Source organism: Ranitomeya variabilis, chromosome 4 (genome assembly GCF_051348905.1).
Source record: "Ranitomeya variabilis isolate aRanVar5 chromosome 4, aRanVar5.hap1, whole genome shotgun sequence".
Taxonomy (NCBI): domain Eukaryota; kingdom Metazoa; phylum Chordata; class Amphibia; order Anura; family Dendrobatidae; genus Ranitomeya; species Ranitomeya variabilis.
The window spans coordinates 211,129,557-211,157,491 of record NC_135235.1 but is presented as its reverse complement, the minus strand read 5'-3'; the positions used below and the strand labels follow the sequence as shown (position 1 = coordinate 211,157,491).

The following is a 27,935-nucleotide window of genomic DNA, read 5'->3' as shown; positions in this document are numbered from 1 at the left end:
TTTAATAATAATAATGGCACTCGTGGCTGTTCCTGTGAATGAGCTCATAGTGTTATAATTACTACAAACTGTGAGTTCAGATTAAATAAGGAAGGTAATATTATGGGCAGAATGACTCGTTCCACTTAAAGGTTGCCTCCCGTTGTACTATAATCTTTTTACTTTTCCACAGTCTGCTAAATCTCCGAGCTGACTTGGGAATACATTAGTGTGGTTCGGTTCCAGCTTTTTTTTTTTTCCCCTTCACTCATGATGGCACACATATTCAGGTGTGCTGTCATGGGCTGCGGGAAAATCTGCTACCGATATGTAACCTTGAAGTTTTCCCTTTACCCATGACGGCACACCTGAAAATGCGGGTGCTGTCATGGGTTCCGGAAAAAACAGCTACCGGTACCATGGGTCATGAAGTCCTTAAAAGAAGTTCAGTGCTGCTGGTGACGAGCAAATAAATTTGCAGGATCCTGGTCCCTTTGGAAGGTCTTTATTCAGTAGCCGTTGGATTGGAGCGCTGCAAAACGCGTCCCAACTACCATCATCCACCGCTGCTCTTGATTTGTTACCATGGCGCCATGTCCAGTGTCCTTCATGGCACAAGTGATGTCACATCAGACTGGCTAACCACGAGGAGCCACAGAAGATGGTAGGTAGAAGAGAGTTCACAGGGCTCCCATCCAGTGACCATGGGCTTGGCTGCTTGATCAAGGTCCTGTGAGTCAAATTGTCTCTGTTCTACGGCATGTGCCCCAGTTGCTTGGCACCAGAAAGCCACCTTTGCTTGTTGGTGAACTGAGCCTTTGCCTTGGGTAAAGGAAAGCCACTAGATAATGAAAGGTGAATGGAATATGCACTAGAATATACAAAGCGAGAGCAACTTTCCATCCTGTTGCACAGGTGGAAGAGTGGCTGAGCATTGGTCTCGTGACCTGGCTTTAGAAGTGGGCACCATTGAGTTAGGTTGTCTTGGCAGAGTATTTAGCTACAGGATTATTACGGTAAACCATATTTGCCCCATGCAATTGAAAGCCTTGCTCCAATTCTCAGCTCTTGCTGGGGTTTAGTTGAATGCAAGTCCTTAGTGGTGTTAAATCATAATTAACTGGATTCTTCCATTTTTACCATCTCTAACTTTGGGCATATTCCCATAGCTGAACTCTTAGGTTGATGGATTTTGTCCCAATGAAGGTGGCAAACATTTTTCCATTTTATAGTTTTTGGTAAAAACTTACACATGGGCCAATAATACAGCTATGGAAATGTGTCCTACAGCTTTCTCCATTCTTTTGTATTCATTCTTGAACTTTGCATATTTTTTTTCAAATAAAAAAATCCAGTGATATAGTCATTAAAATGAACACTTGAAAATGAGACTTTTGATAAAAATTAAGAAAATTTACATTTTCTTGTCAATCTATTGTATATCCACATTCTGTTTTATGGTAAAAAAAATATTTAGGTTTTTTTCCCTTCAAACTGCATGTGGCACGTCCTGAACTCGTGTTGCTAACTAATCTCATGCATGTACAGATTGGGTAATCCCTTCGTTCTGACATGTTCATTATATGGGCAGAAAAAGTGGGGCACTCGGTACTGCATGTTTTTGACTCCTCGATTGTTCCACGCTGTTTGGTTTGTGCATGTTTTTAGTAGTAGATGCATTTTAAATATACTAATGTTGGGATTTTGGTGGGAAGTGGGGGGGTATTGATGGAGTAAAAATGGTAGGCTACAGAATTGCTATGTTTCTTTCGTACCCAGAGCACGCAATGCAGACGCAGACAAACGCAGGAGCCATCGCCGGGGGGGTAATTGGGGGGATTCTGGTCCTACTCCTTGTGGCTGCCATCATCTTCTTCGTCATCAAGAGAGGAGGTCTACAAAGCAAGAAGGATCGTGGGACTTACAATTCAAAACCCAGAGCATTTGGCACTGGCAAACAATCCGAACAGTTCACCTACCAGGATGACGGAGAGTTGGACAAACCCCTCAAAAGTGGCGTCCCCATGAGAGACAGTGGTTTAAGCCCTTCACTGGGAGATGAGGACTACGATGATGAGGAGGCGGAGGAGGAAAGGATGAAATACAAAGTCCTTGAAGATGATGAGGAGGAAGAACGATTCAATGAGGTGGGGCCCATGTTGCAACTTAGACCCCATCATCCGATTGACTCTTACCTGGATGATGACATGGAGTCACAGACTGATGGCTCTATCATCTCCAGGACTGCTGTGTATGTTTGACTACTCCAGTTGAGAACTAGAGTACTACCCAATAATAAACGCCTGGACTGCAGAGTGTTTATGTCCGTCCCAGTGATATGAAACGTAGAGTGCGTGGAACTCTACACATCCTTGTCCCGCCATTCACCTGGACTTTTACCTCATTGACCATGAGCCATTTGGACTGAAATGTACATATGCGTTAGGAATTATCCCCTTCATTTACCTTTTGCTCTCCGGTCAGGTATGTGTACTCCCCTTCACATTCTCAAGTATATACAACCTCCAGTTCAAATGTTGCCTAAGCTCCAGCTCCTTAGATACACTCCATTAAACTGTAGACCCCCCCCCCCCCCCACCTTCCCAGGTATTTTCTTCATACTCCCGATAAACCGCCAAGATCTTCTACTCTTCTTCCCACAGAATATCCAGGACTATTAAGACGTATGACTGTTTTAAGTATGGACTTCCCTATCTTGCTGGACATCTTGGATACCCCTCATTATTTCAGGGGTCTGGGTAAGGTATGGGTACCTTACCAATGAAGTTGTGGTGCCAGGATATAGTTGCCACTTGCAGTTTTGTTTTTTTGTTTTTCGTTTTTTTAAAGGGGTTTGCACTAATAATGAAAGGAAGGTTGAAATTAATGGTTAATATGAAGAAAATTTGAGCCTGAGTTAAGGGAGGTATTTTTTTGATTTGCATTACTGCTTTTATTTTTTTTGTATTTCTGTAAGAAAAAGAGAAAAATTTTAATAAACATCATATAAAAAGTTTTGTTTTTAACTTAAAATCTTCTGTCAAGTTGTTTAAAAATGCAGGTTTGGCTGATTTCACATATCTTACTTTCACAGTTCGAGTACAGATCGCGATATCTGGGCCGCCTCTAGAAATCACCTGACCTGAACGTATGCTTATGAGGTGGTCGAGTTGGCGTCAGACTCATGGTTGGTCCAGACATTGATCCGTACTTGGACCACTAAGTCGGATATGTGAATCCAACCTTATTCTAAATTATATTGGTTTCTTTAAAATCCTGGGGGCAACAAAATTGGTGGCTTTTCCAGTTCCCATAGTGGTGTTCACCCCTGGGGATATATCATAGTGACTTGTTAGATATTTTGACCAGTGGGTGGGTATCCATGTGCCCAGACCCCAACTAAAACTGACAGCTCTCCACGAAGACTGGAGACTGACTCAGACACTTTCTACTGAGCTGCTCTTCAGTTTCGTAGAAAGTTGCTCTTGGCTTAGCGTTTGTGGTCCTTTGATTAAGGAATCAAGGGGAGGAGTTTTATCAGCATTAGAACACACACCGATCAAATTTCTGACATCAAAAGGTTCTTTCAGTTGCCAGAAATATGTAAAAAAATAAATAAAAAATAATAATACGGTAATTTAAACCTAGTGATCTCCTGAATCTGGCATTGCCATTGCCTTTCTCTTGTTCCTACGCCTCTCCGTTCCTGAGATATGGCCTTCTCTTCCCGGGCATATAAATCTAGTCTTTTTCGCGAAATGGGTGTGGTTTTCTAAGTGACTCCCGCGTAGATTTCTGACCACACCCACTTAGTTAGAAAGACTAGATTTATATACAGGGAAGAGGAGGGTCGTATCTCAGGAACGGCTCAGGATCACGAGAAAAACAACGCCAGATTCGGGAGAACAGCGGCATTTACATAGAGTAAGAAAAAAACACCTTTCTAGCAATTGAAAGAACCCCTTAAAGTTAACAATGGTCCAGTTTTAGCTATGGCATCACTCTCGGCTATTGGTTGCCTGGCATTGCAGTTCAGCCTCCTTTAATTTTAGAAGGGCTGAGCTGCAGTACCCGACGCCACCTGTAGGATTGGTGCTGTAATGTTCTGATCATACATGGCCTTGTCTATATTTATGTACCTGGAAATGCTTAATGGTTTCATGCTGTGATCTACGAATTACACAACTATTATAATGTTACATCTCAAGACTATAAATGATATTAAATTACTGGGTGCGGTTCTGACAACCTTTCATTCTTAATGGAAGACACATCGGTTGAAGAATGCAATAGCTGTAGAGCTAATGGTATAAGGAGGGATATGGAGAACAAAACAACTAGGCTACAACCAGCTAGCTGGATGAATTGCATAGTGATCGACGGGATGTCTACATTGTGGATGGAGTCACCATCTTTTTATATTGATGTAGCATTTATGGACTCCAGGGCCACCTAGGGAACAAAATTATTCTAAAGGTGGAATGCCAAAATTCACCATACCCCTTTTTAGAGTACGGGACATAAAGACGATTATTCTAGTTGGCTCTGTACAATGTAGTCTTATTTCCTACTTTAGTTGACCAATGTTTGGCTGCCATTTTTTTTTTTTTTTTTTTTAACCGACTTTCTTTCAAGACTGATTCCAATGACCATGATTCAACTATTATCTCCTATCCACAGGTTAGGCTAGTTTAACATTTGTGGACAAGGGCTTTGCGGAGGGCTGCATAGTTCTTCTGCTAAGCCCCACCCACTGCGGCACCTCTTCCTTCAGCTCCGCTTACGTCTGCATGCGTCCTGTGTACCCTATGTGGATGCCTCCGCATGCGTCTTTTTCACGCTGCGTCGTCCTGCGTTGAACACATGTTGCATTTTGTTGCGGTCGTCGCAGCATGAAAACCACGCGTGCGGTGACATCTGCATGGCCTGTGTACCCATTGTTAAAGATAGGGTAGGCGGAGCTGAAGGAGCGCAGCAGTGGGCGGGGCTTAACTGAGGAACTACGCAATCCTCCTCGAAGCCCTCATCCGCAAATGTGAAACAAGCCTTAGAGAATGGCTTACTGGTCACGGGTTCCAAATGCTTGGGAACTCGAGACATCTCCCGACGTTCATGGTCTATAGGACTGACACAGGACAGAGCTTCTCTTTGTGGCAGTCCCATAGACAATGAATGGAGGGGAATGTCATAACACCCCAAGCGATCAGTTGGCTATTGCTTATCCACAGGGTAGGAGATAACTTACTATTTGAAGGGAAACCCTTTTAAGGCTATGTGCACACTGTTCAAATCTCAAAACTTCTCAAAAAATGTGTTTTGTGCTGCTTAAGAGGTGGTTTTAAAGGTTATGAGACCGATACTATAAAAGATGCATCATAGATGCATCAAAATTAAACATTTTGTAATGGGGGCCCCAGTAGTGTTAAATTGGTTTTAGTTGTGGTGATTGAACGTGCTGGGATAAGGTGTTATCTGCCATGCTCTGGCTCTAACCAAGTGTCTTCGGCGTGCTCGAATAATATGTTCGAGTCCCCGCAGCTGCATGTCTCGTGGCTGTTCGACAGCTGCAACACATGTAGGGATTCCTTGCCTGTTAGTTAATCCATGCATGCGTTGCTGCTGTCAAACAGCTGTGAGACATGCAGCTGCGGGGACTCGAACATACTTTTCGAGCACGCCGAAGACGCTCGTTTCGCACCCGAGCATGCTCAGATAATGCCGTATCCCAGCACATTCGCTCAGCACAATTTATTAAGGATTAGTGACACGTGTCTGGTCAGCCTCTTAGTGAAGAACTGCAGTACCACTTACAACCTGTGAACTGGGATGGCAGTGTTTTGGGAATATTTATTTATTTTTTTTAAATATATTAAAGTTGTCCCTCTGCAGTTATGTCAGTCTATGCTGTCATAAAAGGAGTTGGCCTTCTCATAAGTTGGAAATACTTTTTTTTTTTTTCTCTCTTTTTTTCTGCATGATGCAAATATACAAATCATTTGTATGTCCCCTTTTTTTTGTTTGTTTTTGTTTTGTTTTGCATACATGTTTATCACACATTCTGGCTCTAGAGGTCTTATCCCGTTTTTGGAATGAAGCGCCTGCTCCTTCCCTTTTCTCCTCTAGAAACAAAGGTATTTATGGCTGTATAGGAAGAGCTTGCTCCTATAGTTCTCAGTGGAGACCACACAGGCTGCCAAAGAGAAAAACAAATGCTGGGTGACACATTTGTTTCTGGGAGGTCATGCTCTATTTTGTTTTTTGTTTTGTTTTTTTGGGTAGTGTTGGCGTCGCACCTAATTTTTTTTTTTTTTTTTTTTTTCCAAGAAAACTGTTTTCTCTTACTGAAAAAGAGAAAAGTTTTCCGTTTTGTTACTTTGCACTTCTCTTGGAAGTTTTCTCATAACAAATGGACTCAAGGGTTATAAATAATCTAGCGATTGATGTATAATTGATCGCGAAAGCTTGAACGTGATACTCGCAGTAGACCTGCATCTTTGTTCACACCTGCAAATTTTTCTCTGCAGATTTCACATGCAGGAGCATAAAATTGACACAATCTTTGTAAAGACTGCGTCTCTTAATTTAACAGGGTGCAAAAGGTTTCTAAGACTGCAGCGTTTCATTATTTTGATTCCAGGGCTGATTGGGCATCGGCGTCACAACACCGTACGTGAACCCCAGGGAATGTGAGTGTCACATTGTGATCACGAAGGGGAGGAGCGGATCCACTCTAAAAATCCGCTTCAAATGAGATCCGTTTTAATTAGAAATTAATTCACATAGATATTCATTAAAGCAAGTTTTTTTTTTTTTTTTTTTTTTTAAGTGTTGCAAATCACCCTGCAGGTTGGGAGACAAAGCAGCATGTCCCTTTTTGATGCAGATTCCATGATGAATCTGCCCCAAATTTGACATTAAAGTTAAAAATGCAGATTAAAAAGAAAATGGGGGGGGGGGGACTAAAGCTTCAGAAAACTCATCAAAAGTGGATTCATTTTAAAATCCTGTCTGATTTCTTAGCTTCTGAAAAACTTAACATGGCCTTGCTAATTACTCTTTCCTCTCCTGTTCCTTACCCTTGAACTCCTTTATCCTCCTCCTCTTCCTCTTCCTCTTCCTCTTCCTCCTCCTCGCTTCGAACTATTGAGAGACGTTAAGTGTTTGAGAAAAGGTGCGTCTTTCCAGAAATTCTCTGTTGGGAACCACATTTGCTTTGAAAATTGACATAAATGTATCAAGATGATTGGGAATCAAAATCGTATTCTTTGTGCAACACCACGGTGGTAAGTGGACTACTGTATAGATGCCAGGTGGTCTCAGTGGTGCATCAGGATGATCTACTCATTGCCATGGATGTAAAAGCTATAAGCGGCTGTGTGCAATGAGAAAAACACAGCTGCTTTCTTCTACAGACAGCACCACCGATGGCCATATGTGATTATTATCAAAGGAATGATGTAATGCCGTTAACATTTTTATTGTCCAGATTTGTGTATTGTGGGTTTTTTATTTCTGAAACCTTTTTATAAAAGCTAAAAAGTTCAAAGCTTTATTTATTTTTTATGATCATGAAATATAAAATTATAGCCATGCATCAGAATAAAGCTCTATGAAGGCTAAACTAGAGAGTGCACTTGTGTTTGGAGGCAAGGCAGTAGTTAAGTGGCCTGTCTCCTTGGAATTATCAATTTGAGGCACTTTTTTTTTTTTTTTTTTTTTTTTTCTTTCCTTTGCTTTTTAATACACTTGAAAGCTGTGTACTAGGTGAATTTGATGTTCTGAGAACACAAATAGGATGTCTAGAACGGACTTTCAAAAAAAATAATCAAGAGGGTCCACTTGGAGAAGGGAACTGAGATGCCAAACCAGGCACACTGGAATTTTGTTTGAGTGAAAATCTTGGACAGCACATTAATGTAAAGAGCTTCTTCTAATGTAAGAAGTATAGGAGGTCCAGAACATGGAGTTGCCCCTGCTACCATGAGTAGATCGCTGGATCTCGACGCTTATGATTATTAATAATAATAATTATTTATATAGCACCATTGATTCCATGGTGCTGTACATGAGAAGGGGTTACACACATTACAGATATCACTTACAGTAAGCAAACTATCAATTACAGACTGATACAGAGGGGCGAGGACCCTGCCTTTGCGGGCTTACATTTTACAGGATGGTGGGGAAGGAGACAATAGGTTGAGGGTTGCAGGAGCTCCGGTGTTGGTGAGGCGGTAGCTCCGGAGTTGGTGAGGAGGCAGCGGAGTCAGTGCAGGCTGTAGGCTTTCCTGAAGAGGTGGGTTTTCAGGTTCCATCTGAAGGATCCGAATGTGGTTGATAGTTGGATGTGTTGGGGGATATTCTGGAGAAGTCTTGGAGGCGGTTGGGTGAGGAGTGGATAAGTGTGGAGGAGAGAAGGAGGTCTTGATACTAGTGATGAGCGAATATACTAGTTACTCGAGATTTCCCGAGCATGCTTGGGTGTTCTCTGAGTATTATTTTTTTTTTTTTTTTTTAGTGCTCGGAGATTGTTTTCATCGCCTCAGCTGAATGATTTACAGCTATTAGCGAGGCTGAGTACATGTGGGGGTTGCCTGGTTGCTAGGGAATCCCCACATGTACTCAGCCTGGCTAGTAGCTATAAATAATCCAGCTGTGGCGAAGAAAGCCATGTAATATAGGGGAGTCTCCAAGCTGCAATATGAGACCAGGAAGCCTTTTACTATGCCCTCATTGCTCCGGTGTAAAGTCTTTCCCCCTTAGGTTATACCGAAATGAAACAAGATCACTGTTGAACTCTTTGGCAATCGAAGACCAATTTTAGTCCAACGGAGGAAGTGGGTAGAGGTCTCAGGTTTTAAAATACGGATTCAGATCTACAAATCCAAAGTAACAAAACGACCATGAGAAAATGGTAATAGTACATATAAATAACGTGGGGTATTTGGTAAACACTGGTTTTGATCCAAAAAAGCTTCAATAAGCCATACCACCTCAACAAGGTGACCCCAATCGGGATAGTTCTCGAATATTAAAAGCTCACCTTGTGTCAGACTACATTAATGTAGATGGGGCAGAGCAGGACCTGAGCCCGACTGCTTCTGACACCTAGCCATGGGAAGCTATATAAATAAAATGCCTAACTCAATAAAAAGCCTACAGAGCAGAGCCCTTGTCTGTCCAAGAAACTAAAGCAAAACCATAGGAATGAGCCGGCGCTTCGGTCCTGCTCTACACCCTTTTTACAATGAGATTTTAAGATTGGACGATACGATCGTTCCGGTTGGGTCACCTTGTCGCTGTGGGATGGATTTTACGCCCCTTTTTTTTGTTTACCAAGTATCCAATGTTATTTTTATGTGCTATTACCTATATGCTCATTTTGTTTCTATTTTTTTAGGCTTTGTGCCTTTAATGGCCACCGTGTGAACATGCTTCTACACACGTTACATGTTTACCAACTTATGCTCCGGCTCATTTCTTTGGTTTTTACATCAGTATTTGTTTATTCTAATGGCTCATTTGGATAACCCAATAGTGGGCGAACGACCGTTCATTGGGGAAACCTCGTTTCCGATTTATCGGCCGTCTAAACAAGCCGTCAATCATCTGATGATTCTGATAACCTGATACTGTATGATGACAGTGATCCTATTAGCAGTTGCCCTGTTCCCATCATGATTTCCTAATCCTGTGATGGCAAGCCAATATCGATGGCCGATCAACCTGTGAAAATGGGTTCACAGTGGCCTTTCCCCTTTAGCAGGTCATACCCCCTACATGTAGGTTAATTTCCAACCTCCTAAATGTGCATTTTGCAAGAGAACTGTTCTACAATAATTGCTTTTTGGGAGGTTTCAGACGACTTGTGCATTTGTCTGGGAGATTTGGTAACCCTTCCCGTTGTCTGGGAGGTCTTCAACTTTTTTTTTTTTTATAATTTTGCGTGAGTTGGAAAGTATGCTTTTAGTGGCTAAAATTTTCGGTTTGATTGTTTCTTTAAAAGTCTGTGGCGGAAGTTTATAAAACTTTAATCTTACAAAGAACTTATGGGATACATCAGTAAGATGAGGAATTTGGAGACATGACCAAGTCTTTCATAATTTACATAAATGCAGGCTTACAACATTACTGACAAGCCCAGTGTGAGTCAATGTCACACTGTTCGACTGTAACTGCTCTTAGAAATCCATTGTGCTGGACTTCTCTGATCTCTGGGGAAATGATACTTTGCTTTCATATGTGATAATATAAATGCTGCCAATGCATCTGTGTGGATGGAAGAAAGCCTGAAAAACTGCAGCCTATAAGATGAATACGTCTCAAGAATCGGAGGATGGCGTGAGCATTGTGCACTCCATGAGTCATGGTCACCTTTCCTGCTCCTTGCTGTTTCAACTTATGACTAATACTGGGTATAGATGTAAATCTGGGCAGAGGCGCTTGGCTTTACATGTGTAGATGTAGAAGAGCAAAGTTTAATTGGCAAAGCTCATGGTAATATTGATTTCGTAGGTCCTTGGTTGTGTTACAGGTTATCACTAGTCACCAAAGGGTAAAATCACAAATTCAGCTTTTCCAGTCTTGTTAGAAAAGTCTAGTGCAGTGGTGTATATATAGAATACAGACGAAAGCAGAAACGAGTAGACTATGGTCTTCAACGTCATGACGTTCCTGAGGATTCCAAACCATGCCTGAATCTCTGGAATAAAAATAACCATACTGTGGTCTTCTGTTTATCAATACTGAAGATTGTCCTCCATCCTATGTGATGAGGTAACAGTGATGTATCAACCTTCACTATGGACATAATTGAGGCCGAAAACTATTTTGGCTGTTATGATCAATGATTACTGGAAATAGTTTTGTTTTTTTTGCCACTATATATACAATGCAAGACTACAAATGGAGAGAGATGGGTGTAAGGACAATGTATGCTGAGCACTTCAGTAACCATTTGGATGTTATGAGATGAAGTGGATTTTTAACTTCTCACCTCAATAATAATTGCTTCTATTGTATCCAACAATGAGGACTTTCTTGGCTTTGGAGGTGATTAATGGTTCTCATGGTAAGGATGGATTGTGGATGTTAGACTCCTCAGTTGAGGTGTATCCTTAAAGGTCTGGGTGGGCACATGTGCCATGGATGTCGGTACAGCAGATAGATGGGGCACGCTGGACAAGGACTACTGAGGAACTAGAATTCATAGGTAGACTAGAGATGTCCAGAGAATCACAATTGACCAGCTGGAATGCTGGAAACCACAGGCAGGAGACGGCAGGCAAGTGGGATGGTGGAAACCACAGGCAGGTGGAAGATTTCCAGGAGATCGCAGGCCAGGATGCTGGAACCTGCAGGCAGAAGACGTCCAGAAGACCACAGGCAGGTAGGAGACCTCTACAAAACTGCAAGCAGCAGCTGAGCAGGTCAAGGTGCATGGAGAAACACTACAGTCTTAGTACCATAACACAGGTGTGTGTCTTGGTGAGCCTTATATAGGTGCGGGCAGATGTTCGTATTGGATCAAGCCACGCCATCTTCAAAGACCACTGTGGAGCACAACAAAGTCTAGCAGACTGGGGTGGGGGCAGCAAGGCACTTATCTGGGAGTGGTGCATTATAGACTGAAACCTACAGTGTATAGTGAGAACGTCTGCCTAATGATCCATATTTAACCCCTTCCCGGCCAATGATGTGTATATATGTCATCTTTTGCTTCCCTGCCTTTGATGCAGGTTTCGGAGCTGAGCCCATCTTTTCCTGCATTTGGCCGGCGTTCATAGATTGTGATTTTTTGCTATACATAGCAGGGCTGATAACCCATAGGAAATCCAAGGCTGAGGAGATATTGACTGGTTCTACTAAGATAATGTGATTGTTTCATTAAGACCACCCTTGGTCATATGCCCTTTAAAAATATATTTCATAGAAACTAACCTTTACTAACCAGAATGTAGATTCAATAGAGATTAAAAAGTTGTTGATCTGGAAGACCTGAACGATCAATGGGTTAAACGAGCAACCATCTGATGGGAATAGCAAGGGAGCACTGCTACATGTATGCCCAGGAAATTTTAATAGGGATTGTATTTAATTTTAAGATGGCTTTTTAAAATTTTAATTTGAATTAGAATATCAGGCTGCAGAATCCTACTTTTTATGGAATGAATATCCTAAAGATGTCTACTGAGACAGGTTCTTTGTGGAAAGCTGAAAATCTTGCGAAGTTGCTAATGGGCAAAGCTCCGTCTCTTCTCTCCAGCCATATGCTGCTCCTCTTCGGTTCCCATCACTGGTTCAGCTTGCTGATAATGATCTTGAATAAGCAATAGGAATATCTTGATGTGGAGTCTGAGAACAATCCTCTTAATGTTCTCATCAGAGCTGCCAAACTTTAGTGCATTTTCTTGGCTAATCAAGTATGGATTCTTTTTTTTTTTTTTTTTTTTTTGCGGTTTATGCAAGAATTCAAGTAATGGGATATTACAGGCTTTCTAGTAAATGTTTTTGGTTTTTTTTCTTATTTTTATGTCCTATTTTGCACATTATAATGCTTTTTTGTAGCTATTGGTTTTACTAAGCGGAATCTGACACTTACTCAAAGGTAAGAAAATTTCCTCAGGATAGAATAGTCTTCTAAATGCAAGAGAAGTGATCATGGTCTTGCATACACAATAGTGGCCAAAAATGGCTATGACTGAGCGATATAGTCTAGGGAAGATGACTGAGAAGAACCATAAATGTTAGGGAATGCCATAGACCAGTAGTCTAGAAATCAACCAACTATTCAAAGGCATTTGTCTCAAAGTTTTGCTACGCCATCTAATAGCAGCATTATGTAGGGGCAAAGATTCTGATTCTAGTGATGAATCACTTACTGGGCTACCTGCTGCAGGTTTGATTAAAATCCCTGTTTTATCTGCTGCTGATGTACCAGTTCTCTAATACTGAGCAATGTATAACCCCGCCCACAGCACTGATTGGTGTAAAGTTGCCAATCAATGGTGAGGGGTGTAGTTAGACTACCTGGCAGCAGGCCAAGTAGTCCTGCAGTGATAATCTCCTGCTGATAAAATGCTGATTTTATACCAGAGAAAAAAGTCACCACGCAATCAAGTAAGTGATACATCTCTGGAATCGAGGTCCTGGTCTCAATAGTATGCTTCTTTCAGATTAAATGGGGGGGGGGGGAACCTGGAGACCGATTCCCTTTAAAAAGGTTGAATCTTTAAAAAAAAAAAAAAGTTTATTTAGATTGTCTGAAGTGATATCACAAGTCTATGGGGATTGGGGCAGATCAGCACCTGCCAGGCACCTTTAACGGCACTTACTAGATTTCAGAAAGCCAATGGTATAAACTTTACCAATTTATGTCAACTTTCACTTGATAATTGAGGTCAATGGAGAGTCCATTAGCCTCTAACTTTTGGTGTATCCTGCTTAATATTGGCTTAAAGGGTTATTTTGGTCAGGAGCGTTTCTTTCCAGTGGAAAAAGGAGAGTAGACGGAGTGACTGACATCCACTGGTATCCAGAATAAGGGACAGTCCCTTGTTCCACCTAACCACAAGGCTGCTGCTAGGAATGTAATAGTGCTTGACAATGCCCATTTCGCTGCATTAAAGGGCTAAAGCAATGGTGGAAACAGCTGATTGCTAGGCCAATTTAATCTCCTAGCTCTGGTTCCAAAGCTGGCTTAGCCCCTGTTCCCCATTCTGGTGATTGGTGGGAGTCCTATTGGTCGGATCCCTACACATCTAGCAGTTCTCACCAATCTAGGGGATAGTTGATAAATTAATTTCACCAGAAAACCTCTTTGGCAACATAAAATGTAAAACACTCCATACATTTTAGATTTAGTTGGATGATTCGATTTGATTTTTCTAAAAGATCGGCCAAAGATCTAACTGGTGTGGATACATGCCAAAAAGTCTCCAATGGAAATATTGTAGAGAAGAAGAAATAAAGTGTAGTGTTTGGTCAATGGCAATCTCCTCTTTCGAGTGAATAGATAAATTGAGCATTTATAGGGGAATTGGGTGTTTAATCTGCATTTGTCTAGTATATAAATACGACCAGAGAAATTCTTTTACAGACTTTATATTGATGCCGATTCATCCAGTCCTTCCACTGTAGAACGTTTCGATGATTATGCTTCGGCAACATCAACCTCTTAACATGGAGTTTGTCTGTGACCCAGAATTTCTTAACCAATTTTCTCTAGGACTTTTGAACACCAATACCACACAGTCTAGACTTCTTGTATCATTACACGCGGGGGGGGGGGGGGGGTAGATCATTCGGCATGCCAATATGCTACTAAAATAATGTCCAACTGACCATTACCAATCTGTCACTTTCCTTCATACAGAGAAACCAAACTCAACCGGAGCCGGTACCACAGGTGGCATCATCGGGGGAATTATAGCTGGTATAGTTGGTATAGCAGTAGCCGCCACCGTGATAATGATCTGTCGACAGCAGCGAAAGAATGAGACTGTGAAAGATGACGAAGAGTAAGTGCAAATAGTCATCGCTTGGTCTTGGAGATCTCTTCAGTTCTGTTGTAATCTTACTCTTCTTCCTTTGATTCCCACCACATACCCATTAGGTTTCTAGAGTATCTTTCAGATTTTAGAAGACTCTACCATATAAAAGTTAAAAATGAGAAGTTTTTAGGCCAGTGCCTTTTTGATTAAAGCCATTCCCAAGGGTTGTCCCTTTTACAGATGTAGTAAGGTGGTGGATCCCAGGGGGACCTTTTAGAGATTATATTATGCAGCATTAAGAAGCCAAACTGGGAGCATTAGGTGTTTTAGTCCTTAGTGGATGCTACTACTGGGATCCCAGTTTAGACGTCCATTATTTTTACAGGCATTATGCAATGGTTGGATCTTTGATAATTAACCATGAGGTGTGTTGAGTCATAAGGATATAAACTGGTTGGATGTACTCCCAGATAATTACGAGCCCATATGTTATTGGCATGAGAACTTTCATCCTAATCTGTTTGCTTTGTAGCAAAGATGTCCTCAGATCACGAGTTCCAATTTCATTAGCTAAAAAATAATGTACGTAAGTGTACTGAAAGTATTGAGGTGTCCATACACTTTAGATGGCAGGTTTGACAAACGCTCCTTTGTAATAATACCCGTCACTCCCAATTCGCCCAGATACATGAATGGTTGGTACGGCCCAAGCGTACACATGTTCTCTATAGAGAGAGTAGAGTAAAGTTGGCCATACACACGAGATGACTATCGGCAGAAGCTTTTTCTTCTAACTTCGCCATACACCCGAGTGCTCGGTTTGACAGATCAGAGAGGAGAAAGCTGCCGCCAGTCTCCTCTGCCTTCAAAAGAAAAGGATCGCACATTGAAATTCCATTGAAGTAGAAGAAAATCGTCACTCCATTCTCCTTGATTCAACACTTTATTTGGAAATAAACAATTAAAAAATTCAAGCCACTGATGCGTTTTGGAATAAATTCCTTATTCCTAGATATCTTAATTTGTAATTTTTTGTAAATTAAGTTTTCATCGCCTCAGCAGCATGATTTGTGGCTACTAGACAGCTTGAACATGTGGGGATTCCCTAGCAACCAGGCAACCCCCACATGTACTCAGGCTGGGGAGTAGCTGTAAATCATTCAGCAGAGACGATGAAAACTAAATCTCCGAACACTAACAGACCACCCGAGCGTGCTCGGGGAAAACTCGAGCAACGAGTATACTTGATCATCACTAGTAGTAAGCGATTGTCCCTGTTGATTGACATTCCATTTGCCCCATTCTCCTCTTCCCTGACATAGTCTGTCGGGAGAGTCAGGAGTCCCCCATACGGATGGTCTTCTGGTCCCTCTGTAATCGGTGGATTCTTCCAGTTGTCATCTAGTGGTGGTGGGGGTCTTTAGCCATTCCCAGAAGTATCTGGTAGAAGCTTGTCTTTCTAGATAACAAAGGAGTCAGGTGTTCCCTTGATATCATTCCCTCTATATCAACTGCTAGGGAAGTGTCAGAAGGCCACGATACACATCGGATGACCGGCCAGTTCTGCCGAAACTAGAGGGTTTCAGCTGATTTTAATCAAATATATATTTTAAATTGCTTACAACCTAAGGTTCCTGTGGGCACAGCGTTCCCTCTAAAATGCCATAAAAGGTACTGTATATTAATAATAATCTTTATTTTTATATAGCGCTAACATATTCCTCAGCGCTTTACAGTTTGTACACATTATCATCACTGTCCTCAATGGGTCTCACAATCTAAATTACTTATCAGTATGTTTTTGGAATGTGGGAGGAAACCGGAGAACCTGGAGGAAACCCACGCAAACACGGGGAGAACATACACAGTCCTTGCAGATATTGTCCTTGGTGGGATTTGAACCCAGGACTCCAGCGCTGCAAGTGCTAACCACTGAGCCACCGTGCTTAGAAGTAAAATCGTAATATCCATACATTTGCTAATGACTGCTACCTATTATCCATCTGCTCATTGACTCTAATGTGAATGCCATGATACACCAGGCTACATCTTGGAAAAATAAAGAACAGAACAAAAAAAAAAAAAATTGAGCTTGGTTTAAGTTGGTACACATGCAGCACATAAACGCATGTTCACATTGGCCATAAAGCGCACAAAACCTACAAGAAATAAAAATGGCAAAAACCCTGCTGTACTTAAATAAGTAAAAAGCAAAAGTGCATTTATATAACTCAGGGATCTTGGTAATCCTGTTTTTGATCAAAAATTGCCTAAACGCCATCCCACCGTCGACAAGGTGACTCTGATCTGGACGGTCCTACGCTGTCTAAGGGTACCGTCACACAGTGCAATTTTGATCGCTACGAAGGCACGATCCGTGACGTCGCAGCGATCGTATGATTATCGCTCCAGCGATGCCGAAGTCCCCTACCAGGGTAAACATCGGGTTACTAAGCGCAGGGCCACGCTTAGTAACCCGATGTTTACCGTGGTTACCAGCGTAAAAGTAAAAAAAAAAAAAACCGTACATGCTCACCATCTGATGTCCGTCCGGTCCCTTGCCGTCCGCTTCCTGCTCTGACAGATCCGGCCGTACAGTGAGAGCAGAGTGCAGCGGTGACGTCACTGCTGTGATCTGCTCTCACTGTACGGCCGGCAGACAGTCAGAGCGGGAAGCGGACGGCAAGGGACCGGACGGACATCAGATGGTGAGCATGTACGGTTTTTTTTTATCCCTATCAGGTACACCTTGTCGACGTTGGGATGGCTTTTATGCTATTTTTGATCAAAAACAGTATTACTAAGAACCCTGTGTTATTTAAATGCATTTTTGCTTTTTACTTACTTGGGTACAGCAGGGTTTTTGCCAATTTTGCTTCTTGGTAAAATAACTTGCTCAATATAAACCAGACAAATGGTTATATTTCCAAAATACTGCAAGTTTTTGGGTAGGTTTTGGAAAGAAATCTCTGTAGTGCCACCTATAGGTCTTGGCTCATCTGTAGACAGCGTACAGGCTAGGATTCTGTTAAATTGGGTTATATTCCCATTGTGGAGATCCAGTCCTAGATGTGGTGTGAACAGCGTCTACAGTGCATGCTCGTAGAAATTGATAGTCCGGTCACCACATATAGCAGATGTCAGTGTTAATGTGAAGGACTCTCGCTCCACCCCCTTTTACTTGAAATTCATCCCCTTGATTCTTCATTTGCAGGACGATATTATGCTCTAGATTTTCTTATTCTTACACGATTTTTCTTTTTCCATAAGGTTAGATGCACCACCTGCATATAAACCACCACCTCCATCTCTAAAGCTGCAAACGGAACAGGTAAAAAAAAATATATATATATATAATATCTCTCTTCTGCTTTACTGCTTTATATACTGTATTCTGCTAGGCAACAGTTATAAAAACACCCTACGTACTTGCCGTTTAACATTAATCCTCTCTCCTATTAATCCTCCATCCCATATGGTGCAGTGGGAGTCACCTCCTAAGATGACATCTGTGTCCTCCGGTGTAACATGAACTTTCCAGTAAACAAGTGGTTTTCTAATAGATAGTATATATTAGATGAATATTAGATAATTGCGGACGTGACTGGCTCTGTGTGCCGGAACTGCCTTTACATTGCTTGCATTATTCGGTATGTGTGGTTTACAGGGACCAAATATGTGCTTATCTGAACAAGTGCCTAGGAGGAGCAGCAGATGTTCAAAATCAGAGCGTATGGTCAATGGATATATGTGATGTATTGGCCTCTTCATACAGCCATCTAATGCTTATGGGGGACTTCCTGGCTCTTACCCAACAGATGCTGAACAAGAAGTGAGCTTGTCAAATTGCAACAGCCAATTCCCTTATTTTCATGGGAGATGAGCAGTGTATGACTGAGAGATCATCGGGGAGATGGCTGTCGGTCGAATAAGCGCTCTGTCTACCTGTGTGGCACAACTGGTGAGGTGAATCATCCAAGCCCAAGCTCCTGGTGGGTACATGGGCCATGAGTGTCAATGTAGCAGACGGGTGAGGCACACAGGGCACAAATAGCTGAGGGACTGGAAGCTGCAGACAGGCTGGAGGCCGCAGGCTGAGGGACTGGAAGCTGGAGGCCTCAGGCTGACGGACTGGAGGCCACAGGCTGTCCGCAGGCGGGCCCCAGGCTGAGGGACTGGAGGCTGCAGACAGTGAATTGTGAACAGACAAACTAAGTCTTAATACCAAGACACAGGTGTGTGTCTTGGTGAGCTCTATATAGGCCCAGGGAGATGATCACATGGGATCACGCCAGGCCAACTACAAAGCTCACCAGGGAGCACAACAGAGTTTAGTAAACTGTAGTCAAGGAAGCAAAGCTGGGATCTGGGACAGGTGTGTTAAAGTTACTATTGAAGGAGTATTGGCTCTTTTACAAAAGGGCTATCAATCTATTGCTTCACTATACACTTACCAGCTCGGAGAATCTTGAGATCCTTCCTTCTTTCTCCTGACATCTGCTATATAAACGATATAGTTGGCTTGTCCGGCTGAAGCTGGCCTGGTTTGACTGACTTGTGTGTATGGCGCGTGACCCCTCTATTCTATCCACTGCACAAAACGACAGACAACAAGAAACCAATAAATTGAACTCCAGTTTACACCAAGGATATCATCCCGATGTTACAGTCCACCCGTCACCTAATTTCACCCTGATAGATGAAGCACTTGCAATGAAGAATAAAGCAATTTGTGTTTCGCAAAGGAAACAATGGATCCATTTAAGCACATGAGTATCAAGTAACTAAAAGTAGCAGAAGTCAAAAAGTCTCAGCGCTCTTGTTGGTGCAGAAAAGAAGCTAAAGTACAACCTTGAGACGTTATTGTAGGAAAGCAACAATGAAGTCTTCTTGCTGTTCTTTCTTTGGGAGAGAAGTGAAACATATTGTAGCTGACTGCATAGCTGGACATTTTTATACTTTTATAGTGAGGATTTATTTATTTTTTAATAAACCTGGTTGTGAGATTTTTATTCCCTGGCACTCATTGATCCAAGTGTTGAACACCTATGGGAACACGTCCATATTCCTGTGACTACTACTATCAAGGATTGTCCAAGTTGGATTTTAAATTAATTTTTCATGCCCCTCAACTTTTGGATCAGCCACCAAATTGTGCCTTCCCTGTGCTGGAGCTGCAGCACAGCTCCATTCCCTTGAGCGCTTCTGTGTAGGGGAAAAGCTGAAGGTTTCTACTGAGGCATTGAACTCCAATGTAAAGCCTGGTAGATCTAACCTACCACCTTTACAGGTGTCGTCTTGTAAAGCCCTCTTGCACCTGTATCCTGTCTATACACTATAGATACACCCATGCTTCTGCCCCTTCGATCTCACAATTAGTGGAGGTCCCAGAGCTCTGACCCTTATTAATTATATTTTTATAGATTACTCTAGAGATCTAACAAAATATCATATGATGAATTGCAAGGCCCAGGAGGTCGAGAAGAAGACTTCCTCTTTGGGTAGGTGCCCATGTCTGTTTTCTCTTCATCCAAGAAAAACGGTCCGATGAGGGAGATCGGTGTCTAATGAAGAGAAAACTGTCCTGGGTCTGATCATGGCCGTATCCGACCATTTTTCTGAGAAATGGAGAGAAACAAAAAATTCTCGATTTTCTTTATTACATCAGTGAGTGAACATGTCATCCAAGTGCTGGTCCAATGTTTTCCATGGACCCAAAGACTTGCACTGCTAATTAATCCAACAGTCTGCTCAAAATTGGACATGTCACTGATAGTTTTTCCTGATCATGTGCTCAACCACCTGTGGTTGTTTGGTACGACAGCTTACCGTGGGCTGAGCCACAGTCCTGGACACCGTGAGATAAGTATGGATGTTACTTTTATCGAGCAGTTCTCCAACGAACATCGATGATACTTCCTCTTGTGATTTATAGGCGTCTTGGGGCTTGTAGAATAATAGCCTTTTCTTAGGATAGCCCATCTGTATAAAATTCTGGAAAACCAGCCGTCATGTACCTGTTCAGCATATTTGGAAGGGGGCTCTCAATCGTGCCATCCGATGGACCCAATTTGCACCCATTCCACCAGCAATGATAATATTTGAATTACGTAAGGCAAGCTGAACACATTTTCATCAGCCGGGAACAGAGACGTCATTTTGCCTCTATAGACTACTAGATTATCAGTGCAAGTGTTAATTATGGGTAATTTTGGGCTCTTCTGTCTTTCCTTTAAATAGACTGAACTACCAAAAGTAATTGGTCAATTAGACGTAAAGCTGACTGCAGACGGAACGTTACACTTTTAGTTTTTAAATGCAACTCATGAAATGCGCTCCATGCAATCAGTACTTAGAGGCGTATTGTGAAAACTTTAATTTCCTCCTGCATCGAAATATCCGGAATTCAGGGTGGCCCCATAATCTATTGACTACTATTTAAAGGGTTGTTATCAACCTTCATAGATGGATATTGATGGATAGTGGTTGTAAAAACACACCCTTTAGCAATTTATGGTTTATTAAAATTTTGAGCCATTCTTGAGCTATTAAGACTTTTGTTTACATCTCGTAATATAGGAGACCGACCATCGCTGTTGTCTACATGTTAATTAATTTTGCTAAAGCTGGCTGGGATTCGGTCACTGTCCACTACAGCGGCTCTGGTCAGCTTCAAAACAATGCTTACGAATTCGATAGAAGAGGTCTTGTAAGCGCTGCCCATGTTCTGCTGTCTAGCAGAGGTGGTCGATCTGCAAGGCAACAAATTGTAAACACAACCAAAAGTGTTAATATCTCAAGAATGGCTGGAAATTTTTAATAAGCAGCAAATTGCAACCTTTTGTTTTTAACAAGCACTATCTGAAAATACTCATTTTATGAAGATGGGATATCCCTTTAACCTTGGCATCATCTCGAGGAGCCAGATTGGCCAACAGAACTGTAAGAATGCAGCAGACTGCAATCCCATGCAAAGTGAACTTTGGGGCAGATCAATTCTTGCTGGCGTTGAACCCTTATGTTACAAACCTGTCCCACATCTGGACTCTGTTCCCCACACCCGGTTTGGCTAAACTTTCTTGTGCTCCATGTCTGACTTTCCAAATAGCCCGCTGTGCTCCCATGTGTTAAGCATCCTAGGCCTAAATAGGGCCTCCCAAGACACACCTGTATCCTGGTATTAAGACTAACAATTTCCCTATGCGCAGCATCCTATCTGCAGTCTCCAGGATGCCTTCTGTCCGCCTGCGGCTTCCATGGTATTCAGACCTTCTAGTCACTCTAGAGTTCTGTCTGCTACCTATGTCTTGTCTTCTGAGACCTCTGCTACATGTCTGACTGTGGCTTCCAAGATGTCTCCTGTCCACCTGCAACTTCTATGAACTTTTCTAGATACTCCAGAGTTTTGTCTGCAGTCTCCAGGACATCTCTTGGCTGCTTGTGGTTTCCAGTTCCTCAGTTACTAGTCTGCCTGCGGCCTTCAGTATATTTACAAGTTGTGTATAGTCTTCAGAATGTCTCCTGTCTGCCTGTGGCTTCCAGTATCAATATAGAGTAGGGAGGGCCCAAAGTACAGTTGTTCTATGCAGAACTGGGACACAGGTCAAGATGGCTGTATACATGATATTGTGCAAATACACGGTTTTCATTAATGATTATCAACTGTCCAATGTGCATGAGAGATTTTGACCAGTCCAATAGTTTACCACCATTGAAAAGTTGTCGCCTGAGGTGCGTGGCAATGGCCTATCTTCCATCCCAACTAAGCTAACCATGAGAGGGGAGTAGCAACAGCAAGACCCATCTAACACTTACAAAACCTCCTCTGGGAACAAGCTAACCTGCTTGATCATTGTTCTCTCCGACATTTATCTATTGTGCAAGGACCGTTTTAGCATCTCTCTGGCATTCCCTCCAAATATCCGTGGAAATAATTTAAAAGGGGTTGTCCACTTTAGGGAAAAAAGGGCATTTTTTTTTTGGGGGGGGGGGGGGCAGGGGGCATGTGTTTTTGTCTAAATCAACTTTTGTACAGTAGATCGCAGAAGTATTCACCCCCTTAGCTTTTTACCTATTTTCTTTTCATTACAGCTTGTTTTAAATATTTTTGTAACTAGACTTGTGTGTGATGCATCAGCCGCACCTCTCGTTTTGGGGGGGATGGCTCTGTGCCGTGCCTCCCGTGAAGGAGAACTCTTTTTCATTTCGTGCTGTGCCCTCCCGGTGGTAGGGGGCTCTGTACCGTGCATCCTGGGGGTGGTTGCTCTGTGCCGTGCCTTTCGCCGGGGGGGGGGGGGGGGGGCCTTTGTGCCGTGCCTTTCGTCAGGGGAGGCTCTGTGCTGTGCCGCCGGGGGGGGGGGGGGGGGGGGCTCTGTGCCGTGCCTCCCAATGGTAGGGGGCTCTGTGTGTGCCACCTGGGGGGTAGGGCTCTGTGTTGTCTCTCGTCAGGTGGGGAGTGAGGCTTTATGTGCCATGCCTCCAATCTCAATGTATCATTATCCTTGGGGGTAAGTGGATGTAACTTGAGGTAGTGGGTACTTGGTTTACCAACAACTACCAGCACAGCTACAGAAGATCTGATATGATGGTGTTAATACCATCCAAAAACATGGAAGGTGGAACAACTAGAGAAGGCAGAGAATAATGTGTGACCCCTTTATAAATCTTTAAACAGGCAAATGACTGCCTATCTTTCATCCTGAGAGGAAGCATATTTTGCTGGTGATATCAGCAATGAGGAATGTTGTGGGGAGGATTGTATTTTTCATGCTGAAAGGTACAAAGTCCTAATGAGCTACGGTATATTACCCAATTGGCTTGTGAATTTGTGCAACAAGCAGGCTGGTAACATCTGAGGTCGTATCATAGTGCTACTCCTCTCACACAAGACACTAAAGTTGGACAAACCCTTGAGATAACCGTAGATCGAATCTGGAGACCTTCCAACCCCCATATACATGGACGCTCAACTTGTCAGCACCTGCACGTATTCTCAATAGGGAGTGGAGAATAGGCTACGGCCAGACAACTCTAGTTCTCAGGATCAATAAGCTGCTGCTAAAGGAACTACCCGAACATCCAGAGGCAGACCCCTTACAAATTACATGGTCCGCCATTCCTGCTGAAATCGGTGAGGGACGTCTACTTTACATTGATCTAAAACTTTCTTTGACCCAACTGAAGAATTGGTTGAAGGGCAGCGGTGCAGGAGATGTCACTGGCATCTTGCTGCTCCTACGAAGCCCAGTCTGTTACTGGACTTCATGGGAGATCATATTTTTAATGGTCTAAATTATCGTATGTTCAAGTCCCATAAGAGTCTAAAAAAAAATTATATAAAAACAGTTTTAAAAGATTTAAAATAAAAATACACTTTTTAATTTCTCCTTTTGCCCAATGAAAAATAAAGAAATAAATAATCTGTAAAAGTCTTATATATAAAATTGAAACGCTGTAAAAAATTAAAAAGTAAAGCCAGAGACAATTTTTTGGTCACTCAAAAAATGCAATAAACACAAATTAAACAATTTTCTTTATTCCAAAATTGTGCCAATAGAAACTTCAGCTCCTGATGCAAAAAACAAAAACAAAACCGAAAACAAACTACCAAGCCCTCGTCCAGCTCCTTCGACACATAAAAAGCAGTTGGTCTTAGAAAATGTTGACACAAACAAGTTTGTAATAAAAAAAAGTGGTATAAATTTGGTATTGCTGTAATTGTACTAACCTGGAAACCAAGTTGCCCCAAGTTATTTTTACCTTGTATTGGACACTATTAGAACGAAGCTCAAAAAATGACAAAATTGATGGAATGACCAAAAGAAATAGAACATTATGCCTCTAGGAAAAAAAAAAAAAAGAAACAAAAGGTTCAAAATGAAAAATTTATTCTGGTTCAACATTATAACCCCAATTGCCCCCCCCCCCCCCAATAACATTTGTTATGCTCTATTAGATTGGATATCGCTGATCTACATTTACACCTGTCTGATCGATGAGACCATCAGCCGTCACTTGTTATCTTTGTAGGAACCTGACGGCAAGGGTTTAATTGCTCTGCAGCGCCACCATGGGGAAAACTGAGAATTGCACCCTTTCTGTTGACGTTGGATGGGCTATCCATGTAATGCACAGAAGTGCAGAGTCCCCCGGTGTTAGATGTCCCTTATAGCTAGTCTGTGGCCAAAGTGATGGTCAGAATAGTGGTCACCATATAGTTCTCTGTGGTGATCAGAAGCTCCTAGAACATCCATAATGAAGCCACCCTCAACACAATCGTTCACGTTCCCCACCCCCACACCCAGTTGCCTCTGCCCCCAGTCAGGTTTCCATATTGGCAACCTGCAAACATTCTAACATGGTCTTGATTTTATTTTTTCAGCCTTCTGGGCAAGAGACTTTACTGAAGAAACTACCACCTCAACATGAGATCAATTACGATGAGGAAATGGTAAGAGATGTTAAGTCTTTCTAAATTTATCGCTTAAGCTGTGATTTCCGCTCCTCCTTGTGATATCTCTAAGTTGTAAGTCATGTGTTGCAAAAGCTTTAGTGCCCAGTGAATAATGCCTTGAATAGTGGCACCTTCCAGATGCCATTTACTAATCCTAAGGGTGAAGGCACAATTGGTAGATGGCTGGATATTTAGATGCATTGATTGACTTAATGGGTGGAAATATGGATGGATAAACAAGTGAATAGATGGGGATGGATAGGTAAAAATATGGAAGGAAGAATGGAGTGGTCTATAGACTGCTCAGTGGATGAGTCATTACGCAGATCGGTAGATGGGTAGGTGCATAGGTAAGTTTACAGATGGATGAAAATATGGATAGATAAATGGAGAGCATGTGTGGGTAATTGATGGGTGGTTCATTGGCTTGACAAGATGGCTGAGCGGATTAATAGATAAGTGGGAATAAGTACATGAATGGGTTGTGTGTTTAGTGACAATATCTCTTAGATAGCCGCGTCTACCAGTTTTTAGTTTCTCGTCTATCACCACCTAAGGGTATGAACGCACAATATCTCTTTCAGGTGGATTCCGACCAGAATCTGCTTGACTAAGCTCCCCATAAAATGAACATAATGCACAGCAATATAAAAACGATAATGCTGTGCACACATTCTGTCTTGCGTCACGTCTTTTTAACCAAATCATGGTTACTTAAAAGAAGCAACATGCTCATTCTTATTGGAAGCAGTCTGCTGTCTATACTTAAAAGCATAGAGTTAAAGACAGCGGTGGTGGAGCCGACAGAAGAGACGCTGACTAAGCCGCTTCAGCAAAACATCCACCAGTGTTTTCCTAAAGGGCTCCTCCTTTAAAAAAAAAAAATAAATAATAACTAGCGGTGCACATACCCTAAGGGTGCAGACAGATGAATACAGGGATGGATGAAAGGATGGGGGTTTGGTGGATCCATGGATGGTCAGGTGGGTGGGTGGATGGATGGATGATGTGTGAAAATTTGGATGGCTGGACAGGTGGAGTAGATGTTTGGCTAAGTGGATGGTTGGATGGGTTGGTAACAACATGGGTGTATAGGCTGGATGGGTGAGTAAATTGGTAGGTAGATGACTAGGCGGGTACTTGGTAATATGGGTGAAAAGGTAAGTAGATGAGCTGAGCATGGTTAGATGGATGGACTGATTGGTGGGAGGATGAAAATATGGGTAGACATATGGAGGGGTTTGGGTGATGGATGGATAGGTGCATAGAATGAGTAGGTTGAGGAGTAGATTGATTCATACGTAGGTAGATGGATATATAAGTAAGTAGATGGGCTGATGCATGGTTAGATGGATGGATTGGTTGGTGTATAAAAACATGAAAAGCCAAATGAAGTCATTGGATGGATGAGTAGGTTGATATTTTCATAGGTAGGTGATAATATGGATGGGAATATAGAAGGATGTATTGGTGGTTGGGAATATGGCTCATAGGCTAATGGATGGATAGGTCAATACTAAAGATGTACAAATACAAATTTTCATGTTTTGTGCCTTTTTATAACGAATCACAATTGTCTTTCAGTCTCCCCCCAAAGTCAGACACCCAAACCCTCGGCTCCATTTAGACCTTGAGAACGATTACTTGGAACAAGAGAACCCAATCTATAATGAGTTTAACCCTCATGAAAGTGAATCCCCGAGAGAGGACCAAGGCTTCGTGATGTCCCCCGCAGTGTATGTTTGAGGAACATAACCTTTGAGGAAAAAAAGGAACTGAGCTCCTTCAACAAGCTCCTTGGCCTGCCTTGTATAGACTCTATGCTGGGACCAACAGCCATAGTGCTGTATAAGCGTTGCATACCAGAACGACATTGCATGACGCCAGGTTCTACATGACGGCGCATGGAAGGAGGTCATACATGGAGTATGTAGACATTGCACATAGTGGGGATGGGGCAATATGTACATAGTGACATGATAGTGTACCTACAACACTGACAGTGTTAAGCACACAAGGGATGGTAAGTATGAAGACTATGGGTTGTAGGAGTGCGTGGTTGTATGTATGTAAATTTATATGATGAATTATTTTACTAATACTGTGAGTAAACCTTTAAAGTTTGTGACTTTGTTAATTTTTTTTGCCGTCTATTTTTAATAAATCATTAAATCTTTTTATAATTCTGTGTATAATGTCCATTTGTCATTAGCTGATGGAACAATCTGTTCTGCTAAAACTTCCCTCAGAAAAGTGAATAATTCAATATATCTGTATCATGGAGCTATAAATACTAGAGTTGAGTAAAAAGTTATTACAGAGCCTTGTTTCAGCAGCCATGTCGGAATCTTCTTCTGATTACTATACCTGGTGTGACGTCATTGTTTCGGCTGATGCCGAAAACATGATGCTATGCCGTCTAGTAATCAGGAGAGGTGTTAAAGAATGGAGGATGCTTACAAGGCTATGGTCCAGTGGCCATGAACTACCAATATGGAAAGGGACAATGGATGACAGTGATGAGCGAGCGTGCTCTCCACTGCTTGATACTCGATCAAGCATCTGGGTGCTCGGGCATGCTTGTCACGCAAGCTAGTCCTCGGCCCACATGTTTCATGGCTGTCGGCCAATAAACATGCGGGGATTGCTTGTCATACACTGTAATGCCGTAGCCATGCTGGCTACTGGCATTACTGTGATTGGCCGGCCACATTCAGTCATTGGGTCTTGTAGAAGGACCCAGTGACGCGATGCTCATCAGAATGTCCTCTAGAAGTAGTTCATGGAGAGTTGTTATAGGTGGGATTGCTTAGATAAATGTGCCCCCCCTAAATATTATAAAGTTGCACCCTTTAATGCTTTTCATGCGACACTAAAGAGTGTTTTTAACCTTTTTTGACCTAATAAAACATTTGAAAAAAATTACTTGGGGATCCCCCCTATTTTTTGATAACCAGCCAAGGTAAGGAGACACTTGGAGGCTGATATTATTATCAAGCTTGGAAAGTCAA

The 27,935-nt window shown here is 42.2% G+C and overlaps 1 protein-coding gene across 2 annotated transcripts in view; it reads left to right on the top strand.

Annotated features, from left to right (window-relative positions):
- NECTIN2 (nectin cell adhesion molecule 2) overlaps window positions 1–27,112 on the top strand; it is a 61,568-nt gene extending 34,456 nt beyond the window's left edge. Inside the window, exons 6-9 of one of the 2 annotated variants that reach the window (XM_077259835.1) lie at window positions 14,354–14,498; window positions 17,742–17,802; window positions 24,853–24,921; window positions 26,509–27,112. In XM_077259835.1, coding sequence (XP_077115950.1) covers window positions 14,354–14,498; window positions 17,742–17,802; window positions 24,853–24,921; window positions 26,509–26,670 — 437 coding nt within the window. In that variant the 3' untranslated portion in view covers window positions 26,671–27,112. Of the gene's footprint in view, window positions 1–1,758; window positions 3,006–14,353; window positions 14,499–17,741; window positions 17,803–24,852; window positions 24,922–26,508 lie in introns of those variants that run through there. The other variant, XM_077259834.1, reaches the window with a different exon arrangement.
- The last annotated feature ends 823 nt before the right edge of the window (window positions 27,113–27,935 follow it).